Source organism: Diadema antillarum, unplaced genomic scaffold (genome assembly GCF_040938485.1).
Source record: "Diadema antillarum isolate AM-2024a unplaced genomic scaffold, OU_Dant_1.0 scf00000160, whole genome shotgun sequence".
Classification (NCBI taxonomy): Eukaryota; Metazoa; Echinodermata; class Echinoidea; order Diadematoida; family Diadematidae; genus Diadema; species Diadema antillarum.
This window is the reverse complement of record NW_027271049.1, coordinates 977,473-1,003,553: the sequence shown is the minus strand read 5'-3', so window position 1 is coordinate 1,003,553 and position 26,081 is coordinate 977,473. Positions and strand designations below refer to the sequence as shown.

The 26,081-nt window shown below is 39.1% G+C and overlaps 1 protein-coding gene across 1 annotated transcript in view; it reads left to right on the top strand.

The window, feature by feature from the left end:
• LOC139722178 (F-actin-uncapping protein LRRC16A-like) overlaps positions 1 to 26,081 on the top strand; it is a 139,578-nt gene that overhangs the window by 69,032 nt on the left and 44,465 nt on the right. The window contains exons 12-19 of the mRNA XM_071633493.1: positions 6,104 to 6,142; positions 17,393 to 17,544; positions 20,075 to 20,182; positions 21,121 to 21,190; positions 22,049 to 22,230; positions 23,095 to 23,149; positions 23,894 to 23,997; positions 25,089 to 25,226. Of these exons, the coding sequence (XP_071489594.1) occupies positions 6,104 to 6,142; positions 17,393 to 17,544; positions 20,075 to 20,182; positions 21,121 to 21,190; positions 22,049 to 22,230; positions 23,095 to 23,149; positions 23,894 to 23,997; positions 25,089 to 25,226 (848 nt within the window). The remainder of the gene's footprint in view (positions 1 to 6,103; positions 6,143 to 17,392; positions 17,545 to 20,074; positions 20,183 to 21,120; positions 21,191 to 22,048; positions 22,231 to 23,094; positions 23,150 to 23,893; positions 23,998 to 25,088; positions 25,227 to 26,081) is intronic.

Here is a 26,081-nt window from a genome sequence, read left to right as displayed (position 1 = left end):
ATGAAACGTCACGGCGATAGCTTCTTGCGATAGCGATACATCGTGCGAAAATATAGAGGGGGGGACTCGGAGCCCCCCCCCCCCCCCCCCCCCCCCCCCCCCCCGCCTAGTTAAGGTTAAGGATCACTTATTAAAAGTAGATTAGCAAATTATGGGTCTTTCATACTTTTGCAATCAAACTAGACAATTATATACAGTGTAAGGCAAACATTTGACTCAAATGGAAGAGAAGTGTCTGTTCTACCCTTTGAAATACTAGCAAGGAAAGATAAAAACTTACATGAGAGAGGATACATGGGCAAACTACAATATGGTGTTTTCTGGAACTTGGGGGTAAAAAGTGACTAGTGATATTGGAGACTTGATTTATATTGATGAAGATCATACACAGTTTACCAAAAGTTTATTTAAAAAGAATAAACTTTAATGTAACATTTACATGTAGCTGAGAGATAACCCTTCGGGACAAAAGCTCTAAACTTATAATCCATACTAACTTGATAACTTTATCTATGTTCCTCACAGTTAACTTTATTCTGATTAGATGTTAACCAACTGTGTGCACCATCATCTACTGAATAATGATAACTACATGTCCTCTTTTTCATGTTATTTCATCTATCAACCATTTAGACTACTATCCACTGAGTGTTATTCTCATGCTACAACTTCATGTCACAAACATGTGTGATACCCTACAACTGTACTTTAACAGCATCCCTTTAGTTTAATACACTCAGCAAAAAAAGAAAGTAAACACTTTTTCGAAGTCATATTTTTCATAGAAGATTTTTAGGAAAATCAATGTATTATATACCATGTTAAAGGTAATTAAATTGGCTATTAAGCTAGTGGGTTAATTAAAAAGAAAATTTTACGCATGAGTGAGCACATTCGTTTTTGTCCTCCAAAGCACAAAATCAAATATTGCAAAAATTGACATGTTCTCAGTCATTTGCAAATGCCCTTCATGATAACATTGGCAACAAAAGACCGGTTTAACACAATGACAGACATGAATGAAATAGGAAAAATAAGTTTTTGTTCTCTTTATCTCTTTATAACTTCTAAGAAAAACAAAGTGGGAAACTTAAGGGGAAAAATAAGAATTTTCTGTCAAGTCAAATTTCAAATGACATAGGGAATGATAAGCATAAAGATGATTAAATAAGCTGAATTTCTTTATTTATTTCTTTTGTTCTAGTGATTTAAGAGCCCATGTGATAATTTCAAGAACCAAACATTATTTACAGTTTCTTAATTTGAAAAGAAAAACTCAAATTTCTACCATTTTTACTTCTTCTCTTATTTCATTTGAATTTAGATTTGACATAAGATGCTTTATTTTCCTCCATTATTTTTACCCTTCATTGATCTTTTGGGCTTTAGAAATATCATAGAGTTCAAAGGTTTATTTTTGCAACTTAAATCATGTTTCTTTTTGTGTGAAATTTGTTGTTTGTTCATATTGTTCCATGGAAGAGCACATACGCATGAATGACAACTTGTTCAATTTTGCAATTTTTACTTTTGTGCCTTGGAAGAGAAAAACAATGGTGTTCTCTCATGCGTAAAGTTTCCGATTTCGTTGACCTACCAGGTTGATAGCCAATTAAATGACCTTCAATATGATATGTAATACATTAGCTTTCAGCGAAATATTCTATGAGACATCAAAACTTGAAAAAGCGTTTACTTTCTTTTTTTGCTGAGTGTGCTGAATAACAACTCAAGCACAGTCATTGCATACTTCGTGACCCTGTAATCCAACTGGTGAATCAATTTGTCTGTCAGTGAGTATGAGAAAATGATGAAGCGGATCCTAATCAATTGATTGGTTGAGAGTGTACTCGTGACCATGCATTCATTTTGCCTGACACGTAATATTGCCCATGGCTGGTCATAAGTATTAAGTATAATGACTGGTTGAATAAAGTAAAGTAAAGTACTATTACCAGTCATGAACACTTTCACATCACAATATGGGGACCAGCAAAGATTTCATTGTGTTTTTCACTTGCAAAAATTGCTGCTGCAGAATTTACAATGCCAAATTTCAACTACTCTTGATGACTAGGATCTGCTTCATCATTTTTTAAAACGAATAATTCACATCATTTTGTTTTGGCATTAGTATAATTACCCACACTGGGTACCTGTGGAACAGTCCAAACATCTTCCGCAATTGCCTCGGGCCTGTTAAACTTTTTTTAAGGTACTTTGTGTAGGTAATTCTTAATACCATTGCTGATGTGTATCATTTGTACTATGATATATTCCTCATCCTACACCCACTCTACTGAGTGGATTAACATAATACATCTGCGAGTTTCGTTTTCCCTTTCAATTAATACCAAAAAGAACCTACAATAATCCTGTCAAGAACATATACTGGTATCTATTCATCAAAGTTATGAAATAAATTGCCAAGGAAAACATGCCCAAATCCTTCAATGTACAGAGAACATGCACATGCAAGAAAATGTATTTACAAACATAGATGCATATATATATATTTTTTTTTTTGAGGGGGGGGGGGGGCATACCTGGGCCTAAGGCAAGCATCTAACAATGTGAATATCAAAAAATATTTCATTCTTTAGGCAGACACATGTCATGTGAGACAAAGTTTTAGTCATTTTCTCCATATTTCTGATATTTTACACACAGTTCACTGCCTAGAAACAGACTCTGGATTTGTTGCGGCCCATTTCATAAAACTTGTCATCAGTGACAAGTTGTCATAGATGTGACAAGCTACTGAAATCCTTGCATCTGATTGGCTGAGAGCAAATTTGTCATAGAAATGTGGCAGTTGTCACTGATGACACGTTTTATGAAACAGGCCCCTGGTATCACACTTAATCACATTTTCTTTTTCAAGCCACTAGTGCAGAAGTATTTTCCAGGGTACAAAACAGACATAACAATAGAAAATGATGAAATCATAAGCTTAGTAAAATTAAAACAACAGCTGATCTGCAGTATCACGGGAAATAAAAAGTTGCAGGAAATATTTCACCGTACAAATAGGATTTTTTTTTTTTTGCATCACAAGAGCAAACTGTACTGGATCACAGTATTCTTTTGACTTGTATTAAATCTGTTTTCTTATCTCTTGGTTTTCTCTTTGTATGACTTTTGACAAAGTTAATACGACAATGGCAATATGGTCTGATTTTACTAGGGTAGTGTCTTTGGTGTTTTACTGAGTGCCCTTTTAGTGGGCTGTGACAATACTTCAACCCAGCCCTGACATATAATACCTTATTCTTGTCGTCTTTGTCTTTTTTGACACCTGGGTCAATACTGTATGGAAGGATATTCACACAAGGCAAGGTGTGAACTGAGGACCTTATGATTTAGTGTTCAGAGCCCTGTCCACTTTACCACAGTGCTTCCTTCGTCCCTTTCCATATATAAAGTCTTCATGTTTCTTATCAAATTTTACCACCATGTCCATGATTATGAGTGCTGTGGAATTGCCTACATAATTTTTTTTTTAAATCAACATTGAAGTGATTAACTCATCCAGATCACCCCATTTTCCCCCCACTAATGAGGAATATCACTTTTAACTTCCTCAGTGTGACAGTTCATTTTGTGTCAGTGCCTCCCTGAAGTTGTGTGTGTGTAGTATTTATTGGTGTTAACAAAGTATTATTGTATTCCACTCCAATCCTTGCATTGGTGAGGATTGTTAATACTAAACTTCTCCTGCAGGTATGAATAACATGAATGAAATGAATGCATGCTTGTTTGTGTTCCTTTATATATTTTTACATAGATTTGGAATATCTTCAAATTTCTGGTGAAAGTTAGGGTATTACTTGTGATCCAAAGTACAAACATGAAAACTAAACCACAGGCATTCAATGTGGTAACAGGAATTATTAGAGAGAGACAGACAGACAAACAAACAGACAGACAGACAGAGACAGAGACATCAGAGCGAGAGATTGCAGTCAAGCGAAAGAGTAGCTAATGTCAGTCTGACCTGTATGAGTGTATGTGTCAATTTCTGAATCCCAAACGGGTTTTTTTAAAACAAAAGTTATTGTTTGCTTTTTTGTCTTCATGTATAACTGTATTGTCTTGCTTGTTTAAAGCTGATTTTATTGTCCACAGAAACCAAAAGTTTTGAGGATTGCATAAGAATAATAAAAAAGTACACTAACCCATTTCAACTTAAACTTGATAAAGTTGCCAAGCATTGATATTCTGATACTATGTCTGCAGACTCATAGCCAGTTCAGTGATATATTATGACTTGTGTCCTAGCTCATTTTGGGAAACCTTCCTCAGAACCAATAAGATATGCTTAACACAAGATAAACATACATTGTAGCTTTGTGAAGATAGTCTTTGAAGTGTAGTTACAGTCAAGAGATAAGGCAGTGTAATACAATTGGGCTACAATAAGGCAATTAATAATACAATAGTAGTAAACATTGTAGAGATTTTAAAACTTTTGATTTTGTTTGAATCCTAGATTTTTAGTATTTTATACCCAGGTCACCTTATTTGACATTTTATCAGGGTACAGCGTATCAGCGTGACATTCATGAAGCAAAAGTGTCTATCTGGCAGGGATATCAAAAGTTTTCATGTTGGAAAGAGAGAAAAATAAAATGTGATATCATACCGTGGTAGGCAGACTCAATGTCGTTGAAAGCCGACAGAGACTAGCCATAACTTTCCTTCATTTATTGTCTATCTTGAGAACCTGCGAATGAATGGCAAGAGTATCTATCTGCCAGGGAAATTTGTGTTTCAGTGCTTGACAGTTGGGAAAGAAAATGTCATAATCCTGTTAGCATGTACAAATAGTTTTTATTCATGACTGTCTGCCCTCCAAGTTAGTGTGTATAATGATACTGCAGATTAATCCCTTGAAGAGATATCACAAAATTTCTGTGCATTTTGGTATAATTTCTATGATGTATTGGATATTCTGCCTGAACTTGTAGGCTTAAAGTTTGCATGCTGAAATGGGATTATTGTATGTAAATAGTTATGGGCAGAATATTCCAAGAGAATGTGCGAAGATTAGATAAGAGGTATGAGCAGATTATAGGTAGAAGCGGTTTTGAAGAAATATGAAGATCTGAGTTTCTCCTCTCAGGAATGCTTTGAGACATTTTGTCTCCTTCCTCCGTTAGTTTAGGTTGACAGGTGGGTACATTTAGCTGCTGTTGCTTTTAGTATCAAAGGCAGTTTTGTCAATCGATGCTGCTCGATGTTGCTTCAATGTATATAAGAAAAAAAAAAGTCCTCACTGTCTCAAGGAAGTGATATACCTTCAAACCTTCCTTAGTGGCTACCTGTTTATAGTGGCCACCTGCTTTATACAGCCACCAAATGAAATTCCCCAGAGAGAAAAAAGCTATGTTAAAGACCCTGTCTATAGCGGCCACCTGTCTATAAAATGTGAGATGTGCATATTTCAGCATATCTTACAGAATGGAGGCTTTTAAATGCAGGTCACTTTGACTCACAAAATCCTGCCCAGAGTAATTTGGCAGCAAACAAAGAATGATATTTTCCTTGGATGATTTCTTGGGAGGCTCAATGGTTTGGCAGGACAGAACAAAAGAATAACTGAAGACCATTGCCTGGTTAGTCCTCGGAATTGATAAAGGTTATTCTCCAAGTGATAGTAATGATATGTTTCTGTCGAGGATTTAATGCTCATCACCAAACAAGGAAACAGGAAACAAATAGGCAGAGAAGAAATCATATACTCAACTGGCAGCCTCAAGATATTACACATGAGATACTTTGTCTACGTAACGGCTTTATGGGTAAATGAATTAAAATGATTGTAAAATCAGCATGGAAGACTTTCCTCTTTTTTTACCCGTTGAAAACGAGTCCTGAGTAAACTCAGGCATATGTCTGTGGAAAATACATGTTGTAGCAAAATAAGCCCGTCCTCAACGGGTTAAGAAAGCTGGTGGAGATCAATTAATACTGCCTATGCTTGGAGGATGCCCTACCTTTTCTTTGTTGATACAGGAAAAATTTGATGTGAATGAGGAGATTTATTTTGTTTTTTTCTATGTCCCCCTTGTTTTTATTTCACTGTTTGTTTCTGCTACAGAGGTCAGGTTTAAGGAAGGAAGAAAACACGACAATGGTGGTAATTTTTTTCCATGTGAAATTGTCTTTTCTTCTTCTTTTTTTTCCACCCAAAACCTGTGGTCTTTGAAATCTAGTTTGTGCTTTTGCTGTACAGTGCTTGTTAATGCTGCCCCAAACACAGCATCACCACATACTCAATTTTGTGTCAGTGCATAAACTTTAGTACAGGTACCATTCTACACCATGTTAGAAGTTGGCTTTGAATGGAGTATAGAGCAAAAGTAGACAAACAGAATTATAGAGGTTTCATCTAAATCGGACACAGAACGAGAAAACTCTTCAAGTCTCAGTTTAAAAAATGACACATCATCTTGTGCCCGAGAGTAATGCGTACACATGCAATTCAAGGAACCCAAGCCCGGGATAAAAAAATAACACAAATGCTAATTCCACAACTCCCTAAATTGTATGTCTAATTTGGATGAAATTTCTACCATATTGTTTGTCTGGTTTTCCTCTATTGAAGTCACGTTGAACATTTTGTTGAATGCACAGAAACTCTGTCTCTCTTTCAATAAATGCAATGCATTTGAACACATCACATCTGTCGCGTCTCCATGTATGTCAATATTTCTTCCTCTGTTAGAGAACAAACAGATATGTACAAGAAGGCAAACCACCTTAACTTCAGTACAAACGAAACACAAATAAAAACTTTAATACTTGCTGACAATCTGTAATACTATTCATTCTTTTCTATTATTGGTAAACATTTGAAGTACAATTATGGTGCAAACACCTTGCATAAGCCTCACATAATTTGATTTTGCTATCAATTATCATATAAATTGTTCATGCTTCAATGCACAACGGCTGTATCCATTGATTTCTGATTAAACAAAAAAAAAAAAAAAGGATGCTGAAACTTCTAATTTCAATGTGCGGATATGACTCTTGTGTCATGATCTGATGAACCAATTCTTGTTTTTAAAAATGTGAGTGCTACTTATACATTTTACAGTCTCACTGCAAACAATGCTGCCAGTTCTTTGTATTTGTTATCGTAAAATGCAAAGCAGATAGTGAAAATGCTTAAAGCAAATTGAGATACAAATTAAAATGAAATTTCAAGCAAAGTTTGAAGGACCAATTTGCATGTTCATGTGTGTGTGTATAAGTGCATAATTAGAATTCAAAACACAAAGCTATAATGTAATTGAACTTGTATCTGACAATTGTTTGCAAGTTGTTTGGTGGCAAAAAGGTGCATGAAGCAAGTTGAAAGAAGCAAAATGGCAATGTTTATCAGTTTCCACACTATCACCCATCATTAAGTATGTGATACCATCACTTCCAGGAATCAGTTGCTGAATCAGATGCAGAAAGTTGCATGTGCCACAGAAGTTCAAAGCCTGTAAAGGATAGGCACTCTGTATTTTGCAGGCACATTTACATGGTAACTTTAATACATGTATGTCCGGATGTTGGACACAATCAAATGAGATCAACCTTTCATTTTCCTTGTAATGGACATTTGCGAAATTCAACCTGTGAGTGTTAGCATTGCCCATATTCATTGTGGAACCAAAGCTGTCCCCTACCCCCACAGTACCCTTGTGCAATATCATATTAACATCCTATACCCATAATTCCTCATTTGCATACATACATTTGTACAGTACAGCAGCAGCAGGATTTATATATTCGAAGGAAGGGAGGGTATGAAAAAGATGAGCTCATTACCATTTGATGATAAAATGTGATATTGCAACCAATTTCTTGTGCAAGTGTAACCTGTGTGTGAAAAAATAATTCTACAGAGCATTTAGATGTAGCTCATGACTTTGTATTGATTGATAATACAAGTAACCACGTATTGGTAAATTAAATATCTCCTATGGAACACATACATGTAAGTTTCTTCCTTGCGTTGTTTCAAAGACATCCTACAAAAACACAAATTTTCTCCAAACTACTCCTTAGTCACATATTGTCTTCATTTCAAACACAGTTACAATTCAATGTTTCCTTGTTACTAGTGACAGTCACTTTTTTTTCTCTCTCTTCTCTGTCGTCATATGTTTCATGCCGTAAAACACTTTGTTTGCTCTTCAATCTCTCTATCTTTCTACTCACCTTTCCAAACAAACAAACAAACAAACGAACGGCAAACACTTTCCAACGCTCCCACAGCTTTTCCAGTCGTCACCAACATCCGTACCCCTCTCCCGACAGCTTACGTTTCAGATCCCAGCATGGATGTCGAAAAGCTCTGCCTCTGCTCGCCTCTCCAAGTTTTCCAAAAAGCATTTTAATCGTAGGAACAGCTTGCGCTCCTCCACCGAGATTTGGTATTGTCAGGTGGGACGGTAAATGCTCTCTTAACGTTTGACGTTGCAACCATTTTGTTTTCTGCTTGCTTCTACAAGCTTGTACTTGCCCCACCTGCAGGTCACAAAGTTTAAAATGGCTGATTTTATTCACTCTTTGATTTTCCTTCAACTTTTATTTGCCAGAATCGAGCACAAGATTAAGAAAAATGCAGTTTGTGTGACGCTCGTACATATTTCTTTCTTCTTTTTTTTTTAGCAGATACATTCCAAGACTGAGCCTTAAGTTGCAATTGAAAGGAGATAGATATCAACCCTGAGTAGTTGAATTACCAACGTTAAAGTGCGCTCTGTATTTAAGAGCATACTGTATATGCCGAATATTTCATGAGGTTTTTATTTTCGCAATTTTCGCGAGTCAGCTGCAATTTGCGAAATTAAAGACACACAAAAATATTGACTCTGATCCTGATATGAATGGGATGTACGCATACCGTACACATTTCTCCGTTCACTGAAGGACTCCACGGTCGCGAATTTAACCACTCGTGAAATCGTCGGGAAGTCTCTATTTGCGAAAATTTAGACTCACGAAATATATGGCGTATACAATATACTATAAAGCAGAAATTTTTTGTGTGCATGAAACTTTTGCAAATTTCACGAGGAGTCAAGATTCGCGAAAGTAAAATGCACGCAAAAGGTATTGTCTGCACGATACATTGAACACCAATGGCAAATTCATCAAGTTTCATGCTGTGAAAAAAAGGCCTTCAGCTCCAATTTACGAAAGTTTCATGCCGCGACTATTTCTGGTTCTACAGTAGTCATTGCAGTTCTTCTTTATTCTCAGAATTTTTTAAGTAGCAAAGTGGGAGAGAGCATCAACAATAGAGCTCTTTTTTTTAACAACCAGATCTGAGGCGATAATGAATAGACAACCTCCATCTTCATACTCTAAAATCACAGTATGATGGATACCATACATACACATGCATATATAAGGTTTTTATGATATATTTGTAATCATGCAATTTTGACGAAGCCAACAGGAGGATGACATAAATGTCGTAAGATGAAAGATACATTGTTAATTTCTGTGATAGAAACCACGTTTCATAATAGATTAAGAAATACTTGTTGCACATTCAGCAAAAATGTGTCCACTTTGAATATGAGTTTGAATTGGTGCACATTTCATACTGCATTTACACGTTTAATGTTTTTGCAAAATATGTTTCACTTCATAATTGCTAATTTGTGGAAGGATCATCACAGCATTATGATTTTCAGTCAATGTGCATCTTAGTATATCACATTGCAATATTCATCTTAGTATATCACATTGCAATATTCATGAGCTTTGCATCCAGAAAGTTTCAAGATGATGCCATTGAATACCTTCATTTTATAGTCATTGGTTACTCCCTGAGGTAATGTTTGGCAGCAGGAAATTGGCAGAGTGTATGTTTGTTTGTTTGTTTGTCTGTTTTCATAGCTAGAGCAAAGGTATGGATTTTTGACAAAACAGAATCGATGTAACACAGGATGGATTCTCTTCTCTGTTACATTGTATTAAAGCATTCTTTTTCTTGTAGGAGTTGAGCAAGATACAATTACAGCTGAGTGCATTTCTTGCAATGTTAAACCTAAGATTGATTACGACAACAACCTTTTCTTTGGGGTCATCCCACGAGACCAACACCCATGAGTCATACTGCCCATGAGTTTGACATTGAAAAAGTCCATGAGTCATACAGCCCATGAGTTCGACACTAGGTAAAAACAGCCCACAAGGTTGGCATTTACAACACAGGGCGTAACGTGTCGGTCTCGTGGGCCTTGTTTGCTTAGTGTCAAACTAATGAGTAGTATGACTTGGGGGCTTTGTGACTCGTGGATGTCAAACTCATAACGTGCACCCCTCTTTTTCTTTCCTTTTCCCACAAGGAGGGAAGACACGATTTCCTCAACTGTTTCTGTATGTTTTCATTCCTTGTTGTTTTGCTCTGCATCATTGTAGGCCTATCATGTAGCACATCTTTCCATAGTTTACTGTTCTCATGATCTTTTTTTTTCTTTGTCTCTACTTCTGCAATTTGAGCTCATTTTCGATGAAGGTAACCACAGCGTATTGTCTCAGTTATTGAATTATATTTTTGTGACATTTTTCATTGTTGAAGATGATATCATCAAGAAACAGATTGCTGTTTGCTCCTACATGTCTTTCCTTTCTGCTGGTAAAATTCTCAGATTGTAGGTATATAGTCGTGGTGGTAAAGCTGCATTTATTTTGTTCCTTGGTTCATTTGCTCAAGACCCTACTCTGAATAAGTGTATGACCATCTTTAAACAGCTTCTTAAAGCTTTATCCTTTCATTTTCTATGTAGATACCATTTCCCATCCTCTTTTTTAAAATCAGAGGTACTTTATTACAAATTCATTCAGATTTTTAGCTCACCTGAGCCAAAGGCTCAAGTGAGCTATTGCGATCGCCCTTCGTCCGGCGTCCGTCGTGCGTCGTGCGTCGTGCGTCGTCCGTCGTCCGTCGTCCGTCGTCCGTCGTCCGTCGTCCGTCGTCCGTCGTGCGTCGTCCGTCGTGCGTCGTGCGTAAACTTTTTACATTTTCATCTTCTTCTTGAAAACCCCAAGACCGATTTTCATCAAACTTGGCAGGTAGCATCCCTAGGGGGTTAGGAACTCAATTTGTTAAAATGGGCACCATGCCCCACCCAGGGGGCCCCCAGGGGGCCCAAACCCCCCAAAATTAAGGAATCTGTAAAAATCTTCTTCTCTAGAACCAGAAGTGATAGAGCTAAGTTAATACTATGGGTTAGTACATTGATGACTGTAGTTTCAAGTTTGTTCATGGCAGAATCAGGGGTGCCCCCCTTGGGACCCAGGGGAGGGGGGTGGGGAGGGGTTCTAATGGGGCTTAAATTGTACATTTTCATCTTCTTCTTAAGAACCCCGTGACCCATTTTCACCAAACTTGGCAGGTAGCATCTGTAGGGGGTTAGGAACTCAATTTCTTAAAATGGGCACCATGCCCCACCCAGGGGGCCCCCATGGGGCCCAAACCCCCCAAAATTAAGGAATCTGTAAAAATCTTCTTCTCTAGAACCAGAAGTGATAGAGCTAAGTTAATACTATGAGTGAGTACATTAATGACTGTAGTTTCAAGTTTGTTCATGGCAGAATCAGGGGTGCCCCCCCCCCCTGGGACCCAGGGGAGGGGGGTGAGGAGGGGTCCTAATGGGGCCTAAATTGTACATTTTTATCTTCTTCTTGAGAACCCCATGACCCATTTTCACCAAACTTGGCAGGTAGCATCCCTAAGGGGTTAGGATCTCAATTTGTTAAAATGGGCACCATGCCCCACCCAGGGGGCCCCCATGGGGCCCAAACCCCCCAAAATTAAGGAATCTGTAAAAATCTTCTTCTCTAGAACCAGAAGTGATAGAGCTAAGTTAATACTATGGGTTAGTACATTGATGACTGTAGTTTCAAGTTTGTTCATGGCAGAATCAGGGGTGCCCCCCTTGGGACGCAGGGGAGGGGGGTGGGGAGGGGTTCTAATGGGGCCTAAATTGTACATTTTCATCTTCCTCTTAAGAACCCCATGACCCATTTTCACCAAACTTGGCAGGTAGCATCTGTAGGGGGTTAGAAACTCAATTTGTTAAAATGGGCACCATGCCCCACCCAGGGGGCCCCCATGGGGCCCAAACCTCCCAAAATTAAGGAATCTGTAAAAATCTTCTTCTCTAGAACCAGAAGTGATAGAGCTAAGTTAATACTATGAGTGAGTACATTAATGACTGTAGTTTCAAGTTTGTTCATGGCAGAATCAGGGGTGCCCCCCCTGGGACCCAGGGGAGGGGGGTGAGGAGGGGTCCTAATGGGGCCTAAATTGTACATTTTTATCTTCTTCTTGAGAACCCCATGACCCATTTTCACCAAACTTGGCAGGTAGCATCCCTAAGGGGTTAGGATCTCAATTTGTTAAAATGGGCACCATGCCCCACCCAGGGGGCCCCAGGGGGGCCCACACCCCCAAAATGAAGGAATCTTTAAAAATCTTCTCTAGAATCAGAAGTTATAGAGCTAAGATAATACTACGAGTGAGTACATTAATGACTGTAGTTTCAAGTTTGTTCATAGGAGATCCAGGGGTGCCCCTCTTGGGGGCAGGGGTAGGGGGGGGGGGGTGGTTGGGAAGGTCCAAATGGGGGCCTGAATTGTACATTTTCATCTTCTCTTCCTGAACACCTCGTGATGGATTTTCATCAAACTTGGCAGGTAGCATCCCGAGGGGGTCAGGATCTCAATTTATCAAAATGAGCACCATGCCCCACCCAGAGGGCCCCAGGGGGCTCCAATCCCCCCAAATTAAGGAATCTGTTAAAATTTGGGCCCTTATTGTACATTTTCATCTTCTACTTGAGAATGCCTGGTCAAATTTTGGTAGAGCTGTGAATAATTTAGATTAGTGATTGCGTGAAAGGTGAACTTGCGATACTCAGGTGAGCGCTAGACCCGCGGGTCTCTTGTTATGTAGATATTTTCCCCTGATGAGGAAATAATGCCAACCTATTCACTTTGCTGATTACTACTTGACTACATTATTGTAGTTTGAACTCAGTCTGCATTAGCGCTAGCTGTTGCTATGTCCGACAAGCCTTGGGAATCTTTCTGATCATCAAGAACAGAATTGCTGTTATATAAAGGTATGCCTAAAATTTGGATATGATGGTGAGTCTACAGTAGCGAGCTTTAGATCCGCGCCGCAAACACTGCAGATAAGGTTATCAGGCAAAACAATGGTGTTCTGCACATGAGCGGGACAGTTACTTCCATTGTCCGACTCAGGAGGAGGCATCGTCCTTGCAGATCTAAAACTCGCTAGAACCCCCCCCCCCCCCCCAACATCAGTGAGTTTTAAGGCAAGTAAAACTCAAATGTGACACATTAAAGGGATTGTATAGTATTGGTTGAGATGAGAGTTGGGCTTTTAACTTTTTGTGAGATACCAAGAAACCACTTTAAATGAAATAGTACAGAGCATGCTGTTTTAAGAAGAATTCAAAGTTTATTTGATGAAAATCCGTTTTGGAATCACTGATACATCCAGAAACAAAGTAAAACAAAGCGATCCTAATAAAAGGTGGGTCTTGCTTTTTATTAGGAATGCTCTTTTTTGGATATCTCCGCCATTTTAAAACCGATTTTCATCAAATAAATGTTGAATCCCTCTTGGAATTACATGCTCTTTCATATTTCATGAGAGGTTTCTCATTATCTCACCAAAAACTATTGGAAACCTGAAGTTACAATGTAGGTCTCGACCAAAACTATACGCTCCCTTTAAGAGTAATCAATTTCTAACAAGCTCATAGCAAGAGTATTTCTTTTTGGAGAAAAAATAGAAGAAGAAAGAATTCAATAGCACCTTTGTCACAAATCAAAACATTTTAAAGAGATCTCAGCTAGAAAAGTCATGGTGTCTTGAATTAGCATTGCCATTGCAAGATGCCTCCACATGTTACCACCAAATGTATTTACCTGAACACCACACTGATTTGCTCAAACACCAAATCACTTTGCTTTACACAGACACTGTTTTCAAAAGGATATTACAAACTGATACTGACATTGGCTGCTTGTTTTTGCCACAAGTTTCCATGTTTATTCATTTTCTCTCTTTTTAGCTCACCTGAGCCAAAGGCTCAAGTGAGCTATTGCGATCGCCCTTCGTCCGGCGTCCGTCGTGCGTCGTGCGTCGTGCGTCGTCCGTCGTCCGTCGTCCGTCGTCCGTCGTCCGTCGTCCGTCGTCCGTCGTGCGTCGTGCGTAAACTTTTTACATTTTCATCTTCTTCTTGAAAACCCCAAGACCGATTTTCATCAAACTTGGCAGGTAGCATCCCTAGGGGGTTAGGAACTCAATTTGTTAAAATGGGCACCATGCCCCACCCAGGGGGCCCCCAGGGGGGCCCAAACCCCCCAAAATTAAGGAATCTGTAAAAATCTTCTTCTCTAGAACCAGAAGTGATAGAGCTAAGTTAATACTATGAGTTAGTACATTGATGACTGTAGTTTCAAGTTTGTTCATGGCAGAATCAGGGGTGCCCCCCTTGGGACCCAGGGGAGGGGGGGTGGGGAGGGGTTCTAATGGGGCCTATATTGTACATTTTCATCTTCTTCTTAAGAATCCCATGACCCATTTTCACCAAACTTGGCAGCTAGCATCCCTAGGGGGTTAGGAACCCAATTTGTTAAAATGGGCACCATGCCCCACCCAGGGGGCCCCAGGGGGCCCAAACCCCCCAAAATTAAGGAATCTGTAAAAATCTTCTTCTCTAGAACCATAAGTGATAGAGCTAAGTTAATACTATGAGTTAGTACATTGATGACTGTAGTTTCAAGTTTGTTCATGGCAGAATCAGGGGTGCCCCCCTTGGGACCCAGGGGAGGGGGGGTGGGGAGGGGTTCTAATGGGGCCTATATTGTACATTTTCATCTTCTTCTTAAGAATCCCATGACCCATTTTCACCAAACTTGGCAGCTAGCATCCCTAGGGGGTTAGGAACCCAATTTGTTAAAATGGGCACCATGCCCCACCCAGGGGGCCCCAGGGGGCCCAAACCCCCCAAAATTAAGGAATCTGTAAAAATCTTCTTCTCTAGAACCATAAGTGATAGAGCTAAGTTAATACTATGAGTTTGTACATTAATGACTGTAGTTTCAAGTTTGTTCATGGCAGAATCAGGGGTGCCCCCCTTGGGACCCAGGGGAGGGGGGTGAGGAGGGATCCTAATGGGGCCTAAATTGTACATTTTTATCTTCTTGAGAACCCCATGACCCATTTTCACCAAACTTGGCAGGTAGCATCCCTAAGGGGTTAGGATCTCAATTTGTTAAAATGGGCACCATGCCCCACCCAGGGGGCCCCCGGGGGGCCCACACCCCCAAAATTAAGGAATCTTTTAAAATCTTCTCTAGTATCAGAAGTTATAGAGCTAAGATAATACTATGAGTGAGTACATTAATGACTGTAGTTTCAAGTTTGTTCATAGGAGATCCAGGGGTGCCCCTCGGGGAGGGGGGGGGGGTGGTTGGGAAGGTCCAAATGGGGGCCTAAATTGTACATTTTCATCTTCTTCCTGAAAACCTCATGATGGATTTTCGTCAAACTTGGCAAGTAGCATCCCTAGGGGATCAGGATCACAATTTATCAAAATGAGCACCATGCCCCACCCAGAGGGCCCCAGGGGGCCCCAATCCCCCCAAATTAAGGAATCTTTAAAAAAATGGGACCTTATTGTACATTTTCATCTTCTACTTGAGAGTGCCTGGTCAAATTTTGGTAGAGCTGTGAATAATTTAGATTAGTGACTGCGTGAAAGGTGAACTTGCGATACTCAGGTGAGCGCTAGACCCGCGGGTCTCTTGTTTTCCTTTCTTCATCTTTTTTTTTTCATTTTTTTTTTTTTTGGGGGGGGGTGTGTGTAAATTTAGTGTGCTGCTTTGATTTCAAGAGAACTTTCATATATAGTGAGATAAATGTCAAGAAAATGTGCCCGATCATCAAACCATGGAAGACAATGTTTTCTTCAAAAATCCTGCTCACCTGCCCAGCAACAAAGTAAATTCACCCGCACACATCAATCGAGCACCAAACACCTCTTATTCTTCATAATGTTATGTCGTCGCAAATGCAATATCACTATGCCACAAACATTATTTCAACCTGTCCATAGAGTCAACAACAGTACCACCACATGATGTGTTTTTTGTTCCAATTCTCACAGAATTGTTAGAACTTTCAACCATGTTTACACTTCACTCTACCTATCACTTTCTTCTGCATATCCCAGACTCACGCAAGCCTTACATCCCACACCTGTTTTCTTCCTGCTTATCCCAGTTACCTTCAGTAATTTCTTGATGTGCATTAAATCAGTAGTACTCTGCTTTTTTTATAATGCAGTGTTAAAAGATTCTGTGTATTTTTGTATATCACAATTAATGAAGCAAATACACACATACACACACACACACACATACACACACACATACAACTGGCAACTAACCAGCTATTTAGTTTAGCCAATATAACTGATTGTTATGTGTTCCTTTCTGATTACATTACTGTGGGTATAAATGGGTAATTAAATCTAAATTGTATTAAACTGGTGTCAGAGTTGCTACATTCAATGACGGAACAGACAAACGTAATTCCTAGAGGAAATTTTATCCTCTCAGAGTATTAAGATAAGAAGGTTATTTAATTTTCTTGTTCTTTTTGTTTTCACTGAGTATGGTATGATCATGACCGTTTTATTTAATGTCATTTTATCTATTTATTTATAATAATTTCTTTGCTTTTCAATTTGTCTTTCAAAGGCCCAAAGACAATATGAATGTACATAATCGGATGATTGTGGATGGATTTAGGCTTTGGCTAGGCTAATATTTGGTAGCAAAAAAAGAAAAAGAAAAAAAGAGGCATAAATGAATGTGATTCATATACTTTAAAGAGAAATTGTAACATGTTGTATGAAAGTTGTAACAGCTCAGTGAAAACTCATTAAGGGACTCTAATATATGAAAGTTTACACCATTATGATGATTATTCTAAAATTGTTATAGCGCATAATAACCGAGTCCTTTCCCATGCATGTTACAGCCACAATACCATCGTTACAAACAAAGATTCAATTCAGATAAACAAAGTGTATTAGCATGTTTAGATAAATTATAATGTGGTTAACAAGTAAAACTTTAAACATATTTTTAAAAACATCAACCTATTGATATCTGTTGTCTAAGGTTGGGCAGAAAAAAAATGTTATAGAGTCTTATGATGATGAAGAGAGGCCGGTATATTTGAGGATGATGGGATGGGAGGAGGTGTGATTCCTTCCAGAGTTCCTCCTTAAATTCTCATTTTGGCCCCAAATGTTCCTCTCCGCAGAACCTCTACGCCTTCCTGTGTCACCCAAACAACATCAGTCACCTAGACTTGTCGGACTCGGAGTGCTCCCTCAACCAGATCTTCGAGTGCCTCTTCCGGGGATGCTCCTCCAACATCACACATCTCAACCTCTCGGGGACCTTCGCTCACAGGTGGGCTATCATCATCATCATCATCTTCATCATCATCATCATCAGCATCATTACTTGTTGTTATTACTTCCATTAGTGTCATCATTGTCTGTTTGCCTTCATTGCTCCTAAAGACTCGGTAGCACTGGGGTACTAGAGTAGAATGGAAAGGCTGGTCCGGCTCGTATATATTTGAGGACCCTCTGTAATAAGTTGTGTACAGTTTTATCATTGATCTCAGTGTAAGTACACACACAGCCGAAGATTACTGATGAGCGTATGCTTCAATGCACATACTGGTTGACTAGTGCTAGTTGTGGTTTTCGGATGTACCGGGTGGACTGCGAATGAATCAAGCCACCCACGAATCCCCATGCTACTGGGTCTTTACAATCTTCCTTGTGTGTCCTCCCCCTATCTTTCTTGCCTTCGTCTTCATTTCATCCATTTGAGTGCCTTTGCAGGAGTAGCCCCTCAGCCATTTCTCATCTCAAGCTCTCGAAGACCCCCTCAAACAGGTGGGTTATTCTCACCGTCATTGTAACCAACGTTATCATCATCTTTATGTCATCTTATTTGTCATCACTTATATCATCATCATTCTGATTATCTTTTGTCATCTAATATGTCACCACTATCATAACTGTATGATCATCTTCACATCGTCTTATTTGTCATCACTATCATTGTCTAATCATCTTTATCAATTATTGTCACCACTATCATCTTATCTTTTTTCATCTATCCCCATCACTATCATCATTGTCTTATCATCTTCACATCATGTTATCTGTCATCACTATCATTGTCTGATCATTTTTATCATTTCATTGTCATCACTAACATCTTATTTGTCATCCCTATCATCATCTGATCATCTCTACCATCTTCCTTTCAACATTACCCTCATTATTCTCATCTTCATGTCATATATTTGTACCGTCATCATGATCATCTTTGATTAGATGTCTGTCAATCATTTCAGTCATTATCATCATTATCATCATCTCTATTTTCATTGTTTTCTGTAATATGTTTATCATTGTACATTAATCTTTATCATCACCATCATCAACATCAACATCACAAATTTTAAGTCACTGTTATTTTCATTTTCAGGGAAATCATCATCTTTTGTCATGATAACTCACATCCTCTTCCACAATGCAATATCCCCGCCATCAACGGCTTCATCACCATCACATTATCCTTGTCATCAAAGCTCCACCACTTTCTTCCACTGCTTGCACTCGTCATGTTTAAAAACCTTTAATTTTCTACCTGCTTTTTATCATTATTTTTCATCCCTGATGTAGCTGCCTTGTGGTAGCTTCATTGCCTTTATCTTTGTAATCACTTTAGTTTCACTTTCTCCAGTCTAAGTGTTTCTATTTTTAGGTATCATTTTCTATCATAATGATGCTTACAACATGCTTTTAAGAAAAATATCAAAGGATTTCTTTTTTCTTCAGACTCTGAGCAATATTTTTAGACACTCCATACAGTTGCTGCTCAAGATCACTCGCACTGTGCATTATTACACTTGAAATTCAATTGTCCTGCACAGAGTTCTGATCATTATTCTGAAAGGTATGATTTAATAATCACCTTTTGACCCCTGTGCACCGACCACAAAGACACCATGTACAGGCTACGAAACTCTGCATACCGAGTATGTGCTTCCTTCGCCAGCCACCCACCTGATCTGGCCTACTTGCGATCACCGTGGTGGCTGGATCACAAACGCTTGTACCCTTTTCCAGAGCGGACTGAGCCCAATCACCCCAGCAGGTCACTGCAGACAACCTGTCTGTGTTCCCTCTCACCTCTGAGCCGCCAGTCCCATACAGTTCACATGTCACTGTACAATCTCTGACAAGAATGATTTCAACAATATTATATGCATTTGTACATATCTGTATGTATATGTTTGTATGTATGTATACATGGACATTCCTGTGTGTTTGTCTGTGTGTGTGTGTGTATCTTTTTATCTGATCATATGTACATTCCTGTGTGTCTGTCTGTATGTGTGTGTGTATCTTTTTATCTGTTCATATGTACATTGTAACTTTATGATTAGAAGTACAGATCTTGCTTGATCAATTGAATAATGATGTACATGTATGAGTTTTTATTTCACTTTATGCTTCTGGACTTTGTTTAATGTTTTCTTTGCATGTACTGTATCTATTGCCATCAAGCACCACTAATGAGCCTGATCAAGTTGATCTAGTATCACTGAGTAATTCATTGTAAGACTTTTATGTACAATGTATATATTATTCCAGGTCTTCGTAAAACTATTTTAAAAAATTAATCTACATAATTTTTTGTTGTTTTTTGCCTGTACAAATTAAGGTGATCAAGCAGTATTAGTGAGTGGAATACTATCATCTCTTATTTGTTTGTGCATATTTGTTTCTTTGTGAATATGACTTTAATATTATCAAACAAAGTAAGAATAAAAAGTACAGATGTGCATGCCTACATGCACATACCAATGTCAGCATCTGAAGATTCTCTGGTGTCTGTCCTTTTAATTTTGCAGTAAACCACTCCCTGCTGCTCCACGGCAAGTCAAGAATTTCTTCACTTCCACAGTCAACCTGAAGTGCCTCAATGTGTCCAGGAACAAGATCTCACCGCCTGTCATCAAGTAAGTACAATCAAGAGTGGCCATTAAAGGCAGGTTCTCCAGCGTTTCACGTTATCACATACGTCAAATCATCACATATTAACCCCTTCAATACTGAATTCTGAGATCCCCATAGACGTAATACAGAGGCCATCAGGATTTCGTAGGTAACGGGTTAAATGTCATCAAGTTTAATAGTATATACATAAACATTATCTGGCACCCATCTATTGTTTTGTGCATTTTGTCTTTTTTTCTTCTTTTTTTTTGCAGGGAAGGGACTTACAGTTTAAAGTCACAGTAATGTCATGTGCGTCCTGTTGTTCTCCACTGCAGTTGCTGGCAGAACGTTGAACTCATTCCATGTGGTACATTTTCTGTCCTTGCTTGCTGGCCAATGGATTATGTCTTATGAGTAATTCTATGAGCAAAAGTTGGTCTCCCTTTGGGACTGTTAAAGATATTTACCTGATGCTGATCAGCTTTTGTTTGCATAATCCTTTGCAATTTAGAGTTAACGGGAAAGAGTTTAGATGGCAAATACTTGTACCAGTTTAGAGATTTGAGGGGAAAATTGATCTGTTTTGGTGAGAATAAAGATTCTCTTTTGAAGGGTTAATGACGTCTTGCAGGACTGTTTAGTTTGATCTTGTTGATTGTCATGCATTGTCAATATGGTGATTATGGTGAGGAGCTTGTATCAGGGCAGTTACTCCCCCCCCCCCCCCCCTTCCCGGCTAAATACTAGTTAGTGAAAAGGTTAGAGTAAAGATTAGGATTAGGATTAGAGTTAGGTTTAGGGACTATAGTTTGGGTTAGGGTTAGGATATGGTTCAGGATTCGGATTGGGGTTAGGTTTAGGTGGGAATGGTCTGGGGTAATTGCCCAGGGGGTACAATGTAACTGCCCAAGACCCGAGGAGCTGCATGTCGTCATTTGTTTCTTGTCTTTTGCTGCAGAGAAATGCTGGAGAGCATCGGCTTCAACAGGAATCTGACCGACGTGGAGATTGACCTGAGTAGCAATGAGGTGAGATGTGGTCAGCTCTGACCCTCAGACCCCAAACCTCCGTACACTGATACATGCTTTATGGAGTACCAAAGTGTGATGTCATAACCATTCATCACCATGGGAACTGGTTCTAAACAACCTCACCTGGCCAGAGTGCCTATGCGTGCACCCGGTTCCAACTCAAACGATAACAGAAGACTTCGACATCACCACTATATTGCCCTTCTAGTCAAGCCTTATCGTGCAAGAAATTATATTTGTTTTGTTACAGTTCTGCAACACCTCATTGGGATCAAATGCATAACTTTGATATTTCAGTGAAAACAAGATATCACACCTATCAGGTCTCAGAGCAGTTATGTTGCAGAAATTTCATTTCATTTTATTTATTATGGATTTCCACAAATTGTACTTTTGTGACATACATGTACAATGTACTGTACATCTACAGATCATACAATAGTAACAGTAGTGATAAAAATCCCATGTATACAAAATGACATTAACATGATAAGTTTCATGTACAGGAAACATTGAAATGAGTCTATAAAGTATGTCATATTCATGTTTTGAATTAAAATAATATGTGGAGGAACCTACAGAAAAGCAGATACTTGTGGGGGTAGGTCCCCATAGAAGAAGTCATCACACACACATGGTGAACATCTTGTCATGGAATTAACACATCGTCATTTCACTGTATCTTACGTTAGAAAAAAGAAATTGTGCTTGATTGATTACTCAAGATGTTTGTTGTGTCAAAACTATTATGATTACATTTGTGTGTGTGTGTGTGTATGTGTGTCTGTAATCAGTACTGAATTACTTCCTTCATCTTTTTAAATGCTCTCTGTTTTATTTTTTTGGCATTTTCAGTTGGGCCAGGAGGGCGCTAACGCCATCAGCGGCTGCATCCCGATGCTGAGCAACATCAACAAGCTGGATCTCCATGACAACGGCTTCAACGATGCCATGGTAACACTGGTAGCGTGGATCGGGCAGAACAAGTCCATCCAGTGGCTGAACCTTGGACACAACATGTCAAATGTCAACAAGAAGTGAGTGGTGGAGGAAGTGACTCCATTGTGGCCATTGAGTTACGATACATTTTGAATATGTTTCAATTGCTTCATTTTTCATAAACTATAAGAAATGCTATTATATCTAAGCCTTGTCAAATTGGGGTTGATGTAAATATCTTCATGAATCTCTGAAATGGTAATGAATGAATTGTGATTGCATCGCTTTTTCTCAAACGTAATCTTCCAGGAGGTTGGATTTTTTTTTAATCACACATTTAATTTTGCCAGGAACATGCATGTCTGATAATGTTATTTTCGAGCTGTAAATCTCCTCTTCAAGGGTCTGACCTACACTGAAAATACTGGCATACAATGTACAATATTTTGCCTCTACATATTACAAATATAAAGATACCCCTTGGTACATTTAAACACACATGTATGATTATGTGCATATATGCTTGTTGTACATTATTATGGATATACAAAACTAGTGTTTAAATTTTCAGAGAATTTTTACGCAATATCCCATAATGCACATAGTCTGTAGGCTGTTGATGAGGTTCCAATGACGTCACCAAGACATGCATAGGGGCAAAAACTGCATATGGGGGCCCCCATACTCACGGGCAAGCACATAAGCGTTACATCCCACATCCCATGATGGGCAGGCGGGTATCCGGTGCACGTATCGCGTGCTATAGCTATGCGCTAAATTCTCGCATGATTTGTTTTTGCCCCTCCGGCAACGTATCATTTGATGTCACGGAACCTCATCTATACATCATGCATTTCTCCGTAGGTGATGGAACCTTTTTGTTGTTGTTGATGTGTTTTTTTTTTTTTCACCCAATGAGGGAGATTGTTCTCACGTAAACTCTTTCACTTTCCCATCCACAGAGACAAGGAGAAGGTGGTGAACGCCATGGAGGATATGATCCAGAATCCAGACTTGGTGAGGACGTCTCTTTAATCTCTGATTCGATATCTTCTGATTTGATTTCTTCCTTGCGTGTTGTTGCTATCACAGGCAAGACGTTGGGGATTCTGTGGATTGTGTTCTTGAACTTTGAAGTCTTGACATTCTAATGTGCCAGTGTAGATTCTACATATTTTTGTCATCCATTCTTGTATCATTTGGGAGTTGTGCTATTTTGTGTGACATTTGTAGTTTACTGTATACGCCATATATTTCGCGAGTCTAAATTTTCGCGAATCAAGAATTCCAGACGATTTCGCGAGTGTTTATATTCGCGATCGTGGAGTCGTGTACTGAACGGAGAAATGTACACACGTACGTCACATCAACATCGGGATCAGAGTCAATATTTTCGTGTGTTTTTAATTTCGTGAATTGCACCTGACTCGCGAAATTCGCGAAAATAAAGACCTCGCGAAATATTCAGCATATACAGTATGCTTGAAATGGTTGTTTTGTCTGTTTGGCCAAGAGACCAAATTCATTCTGAAGTTTTCCTTTAAGCCTGATGTAAAAGCAAGTTTTGGCATTTCATTTTGATTTTATGTTCAAATGTATCTGGAAGCATTTTGCAGTACATTATATGAGATGAATGAAAACAAAAGGTCATTGGTGTCACTACACATTTCCCATGGCAACCATTAAATCTCTTTTTTTTTCCCCCACCATTTCCTGTTGCTGTGCTCCGCCTCCCTCCCATTGCGTGATTGGCCACTGCAGCCACTGCACACACTCTTGGTTGCCAACAATCGGATGCACCACGACACGCACCAGCTAATCAACGCTCTAGGAAGCAACACAACTCTACACACAATTGACTTGAGGTAAAAATCTCTGAGAGACCCCAGATGCAGCTGTGTTGATCCATGTTAATGTTTAGCATTCCCTTATCGACAATGCTCATGTAATGCCATTAAGATTAATAGTGCCAAAAATTCAGTATTTCAGTATTGTGTCTAGCTTCTTTCGAAGTTTATCATTGATGACATTTTAGTTACAGGAGGCATGATTTGATATTTTGTCTGTTTACTTATTACTGAGAATAGTAAAACATCCTTGCTCAATCATGTTATTTCATTATTTGGAGTACATGCATGGTATTTTGATTCTGGATGCATTAAAAAGATATTAATTATTAATGTTTCTCATGACATAATTGTTTGGAACATTGGCTGTCAGGTTTAAAGAATGTTTTATCTTTGGATTTCAAAATTTGGTACACCGTAAATTCTTGCCAGTCATGGCGAATATTGAAACTTCATGTTTAGCATGGAGAACTTGTCATGTACTGTACATGTTGTACATTTCTGATGGCATGTGTCCTCTATTTATTCTGATGCCATTTCATAATTCCTTCATCCAAAGGACTTTGTGATAATGTATGACTTGAAGGAAGATATCTTGTGCATCTTGTGAGAGGTTCCTGATATCCACCCACTTGTATTCCAGTATAGATTAACTGATTCATTGTAGAATTTTGCTCTGAAAACTCTTTTCCTGTCATCTTTAAATTTGTGCCTGTGAATTTTTCTCCATTTCTTATATTTGAGAAATGCTTAATGGAACTTAAATGCCAATTTGAGAGGAGAATGCAAATCGTTGGCCTCATGCCAGAAGGGCCCTAACAGTGTACAAAGTCTATGGTGTTAAGGCCCTTCTGGCATGAGGCCGACGAAATTGTAATCTCCTGTGTTGCCAACTTGTATTACCATCGTATAGGATATAAACAGCAAAGTGCTCATATGAAGGAGACTTGTATGACTTTCCTTTCTGAAACATTAAGACTAAAATGTAAGAAGCGTAATAAAAATATACAACTCCAATTCAGAGAAATGTTGCTTTATTTACACCTTACGTGTTCATTTTGTCTTGTTTTGACATGATTTTGACATTGATTGGCGCATTCTCCATTCAGCGGCAATGGTATCGGGGACATCGGGGCGCGGCTCCTGGCCAAGGCCCTGCAGATCAACAGCAAACTGCAGAAGGTGATCCTGGACAACAACGGCATCACAGCCCAAGGGTTCCAGGATCTGGCCCAAGCCATGGAGAGGTAAGGCCCCCATCTCACTAGGAAGGCGACCATGGCGACCATAGCGATCTGTGACGATTTTGGAATAACAAATCGTGGGGTGATCGCCGTCCGTCTCCATTTTTGGCCTCTGAGGCAATAACAACGGTTTCTCTACGCTCGACCTGCACTGTAGGCAATAGCGCCACGATAATGCTACGACGCTGCCACGTTTTGCCGCTTTTCCATGCCAACGAGACGTGCTGCTTCTATGATCAAAGCGATTGTATTGCGATATCCGTACGCTTATCAAGACCTCGCTACAACAGTGATACGATCAGAGTGACAGTGATACGTTTACGCCGGGCTCATTCTGCTCATCAGAGATAGGACTGAAAGAGATGGAGAGAATGAGAGAAAGGGGAAGAAAAGAAAAACACGGGGAAAGACTGGAAATGGAGAGGATGGGAGAGAAAGAAGACGGGAAGAAGAAGAAGAAAAGGAGCAAAAAAAAGATGAAAGGAAGGAGAGGGTTGGGAAAAAGAAGAGGGAGACGGAGGAGAAGAGATAGAGAAGGGGGAGATAGGTAGGTAAAGGAGAAATGGAAGAAGGAGAGTGGAAAATAGGAAAGGAGGAGAGAGAAGGAGAGAAGAGAAAAGGTGAGAAAGAAGGGGAAGAGAGGGCAGAGAGGAGGGAAAGGAGTAGAGGGAGAAGGGGAGAGGAAGATGAGGAGAAGTAGAGAGGAGGAAGATGGAGAAAAGGAAAGGGGAAAGAAAGAAGAGTGGAGAAGGAAAGGGAGGGAAAGGAGAGAAAGAAAAAAGGTAGAAGAAGAAGGTAAGAATAATGAAACTTAAATACCATGAGAGACAGAAGAAAGCAGAAACATAATAGTATTAC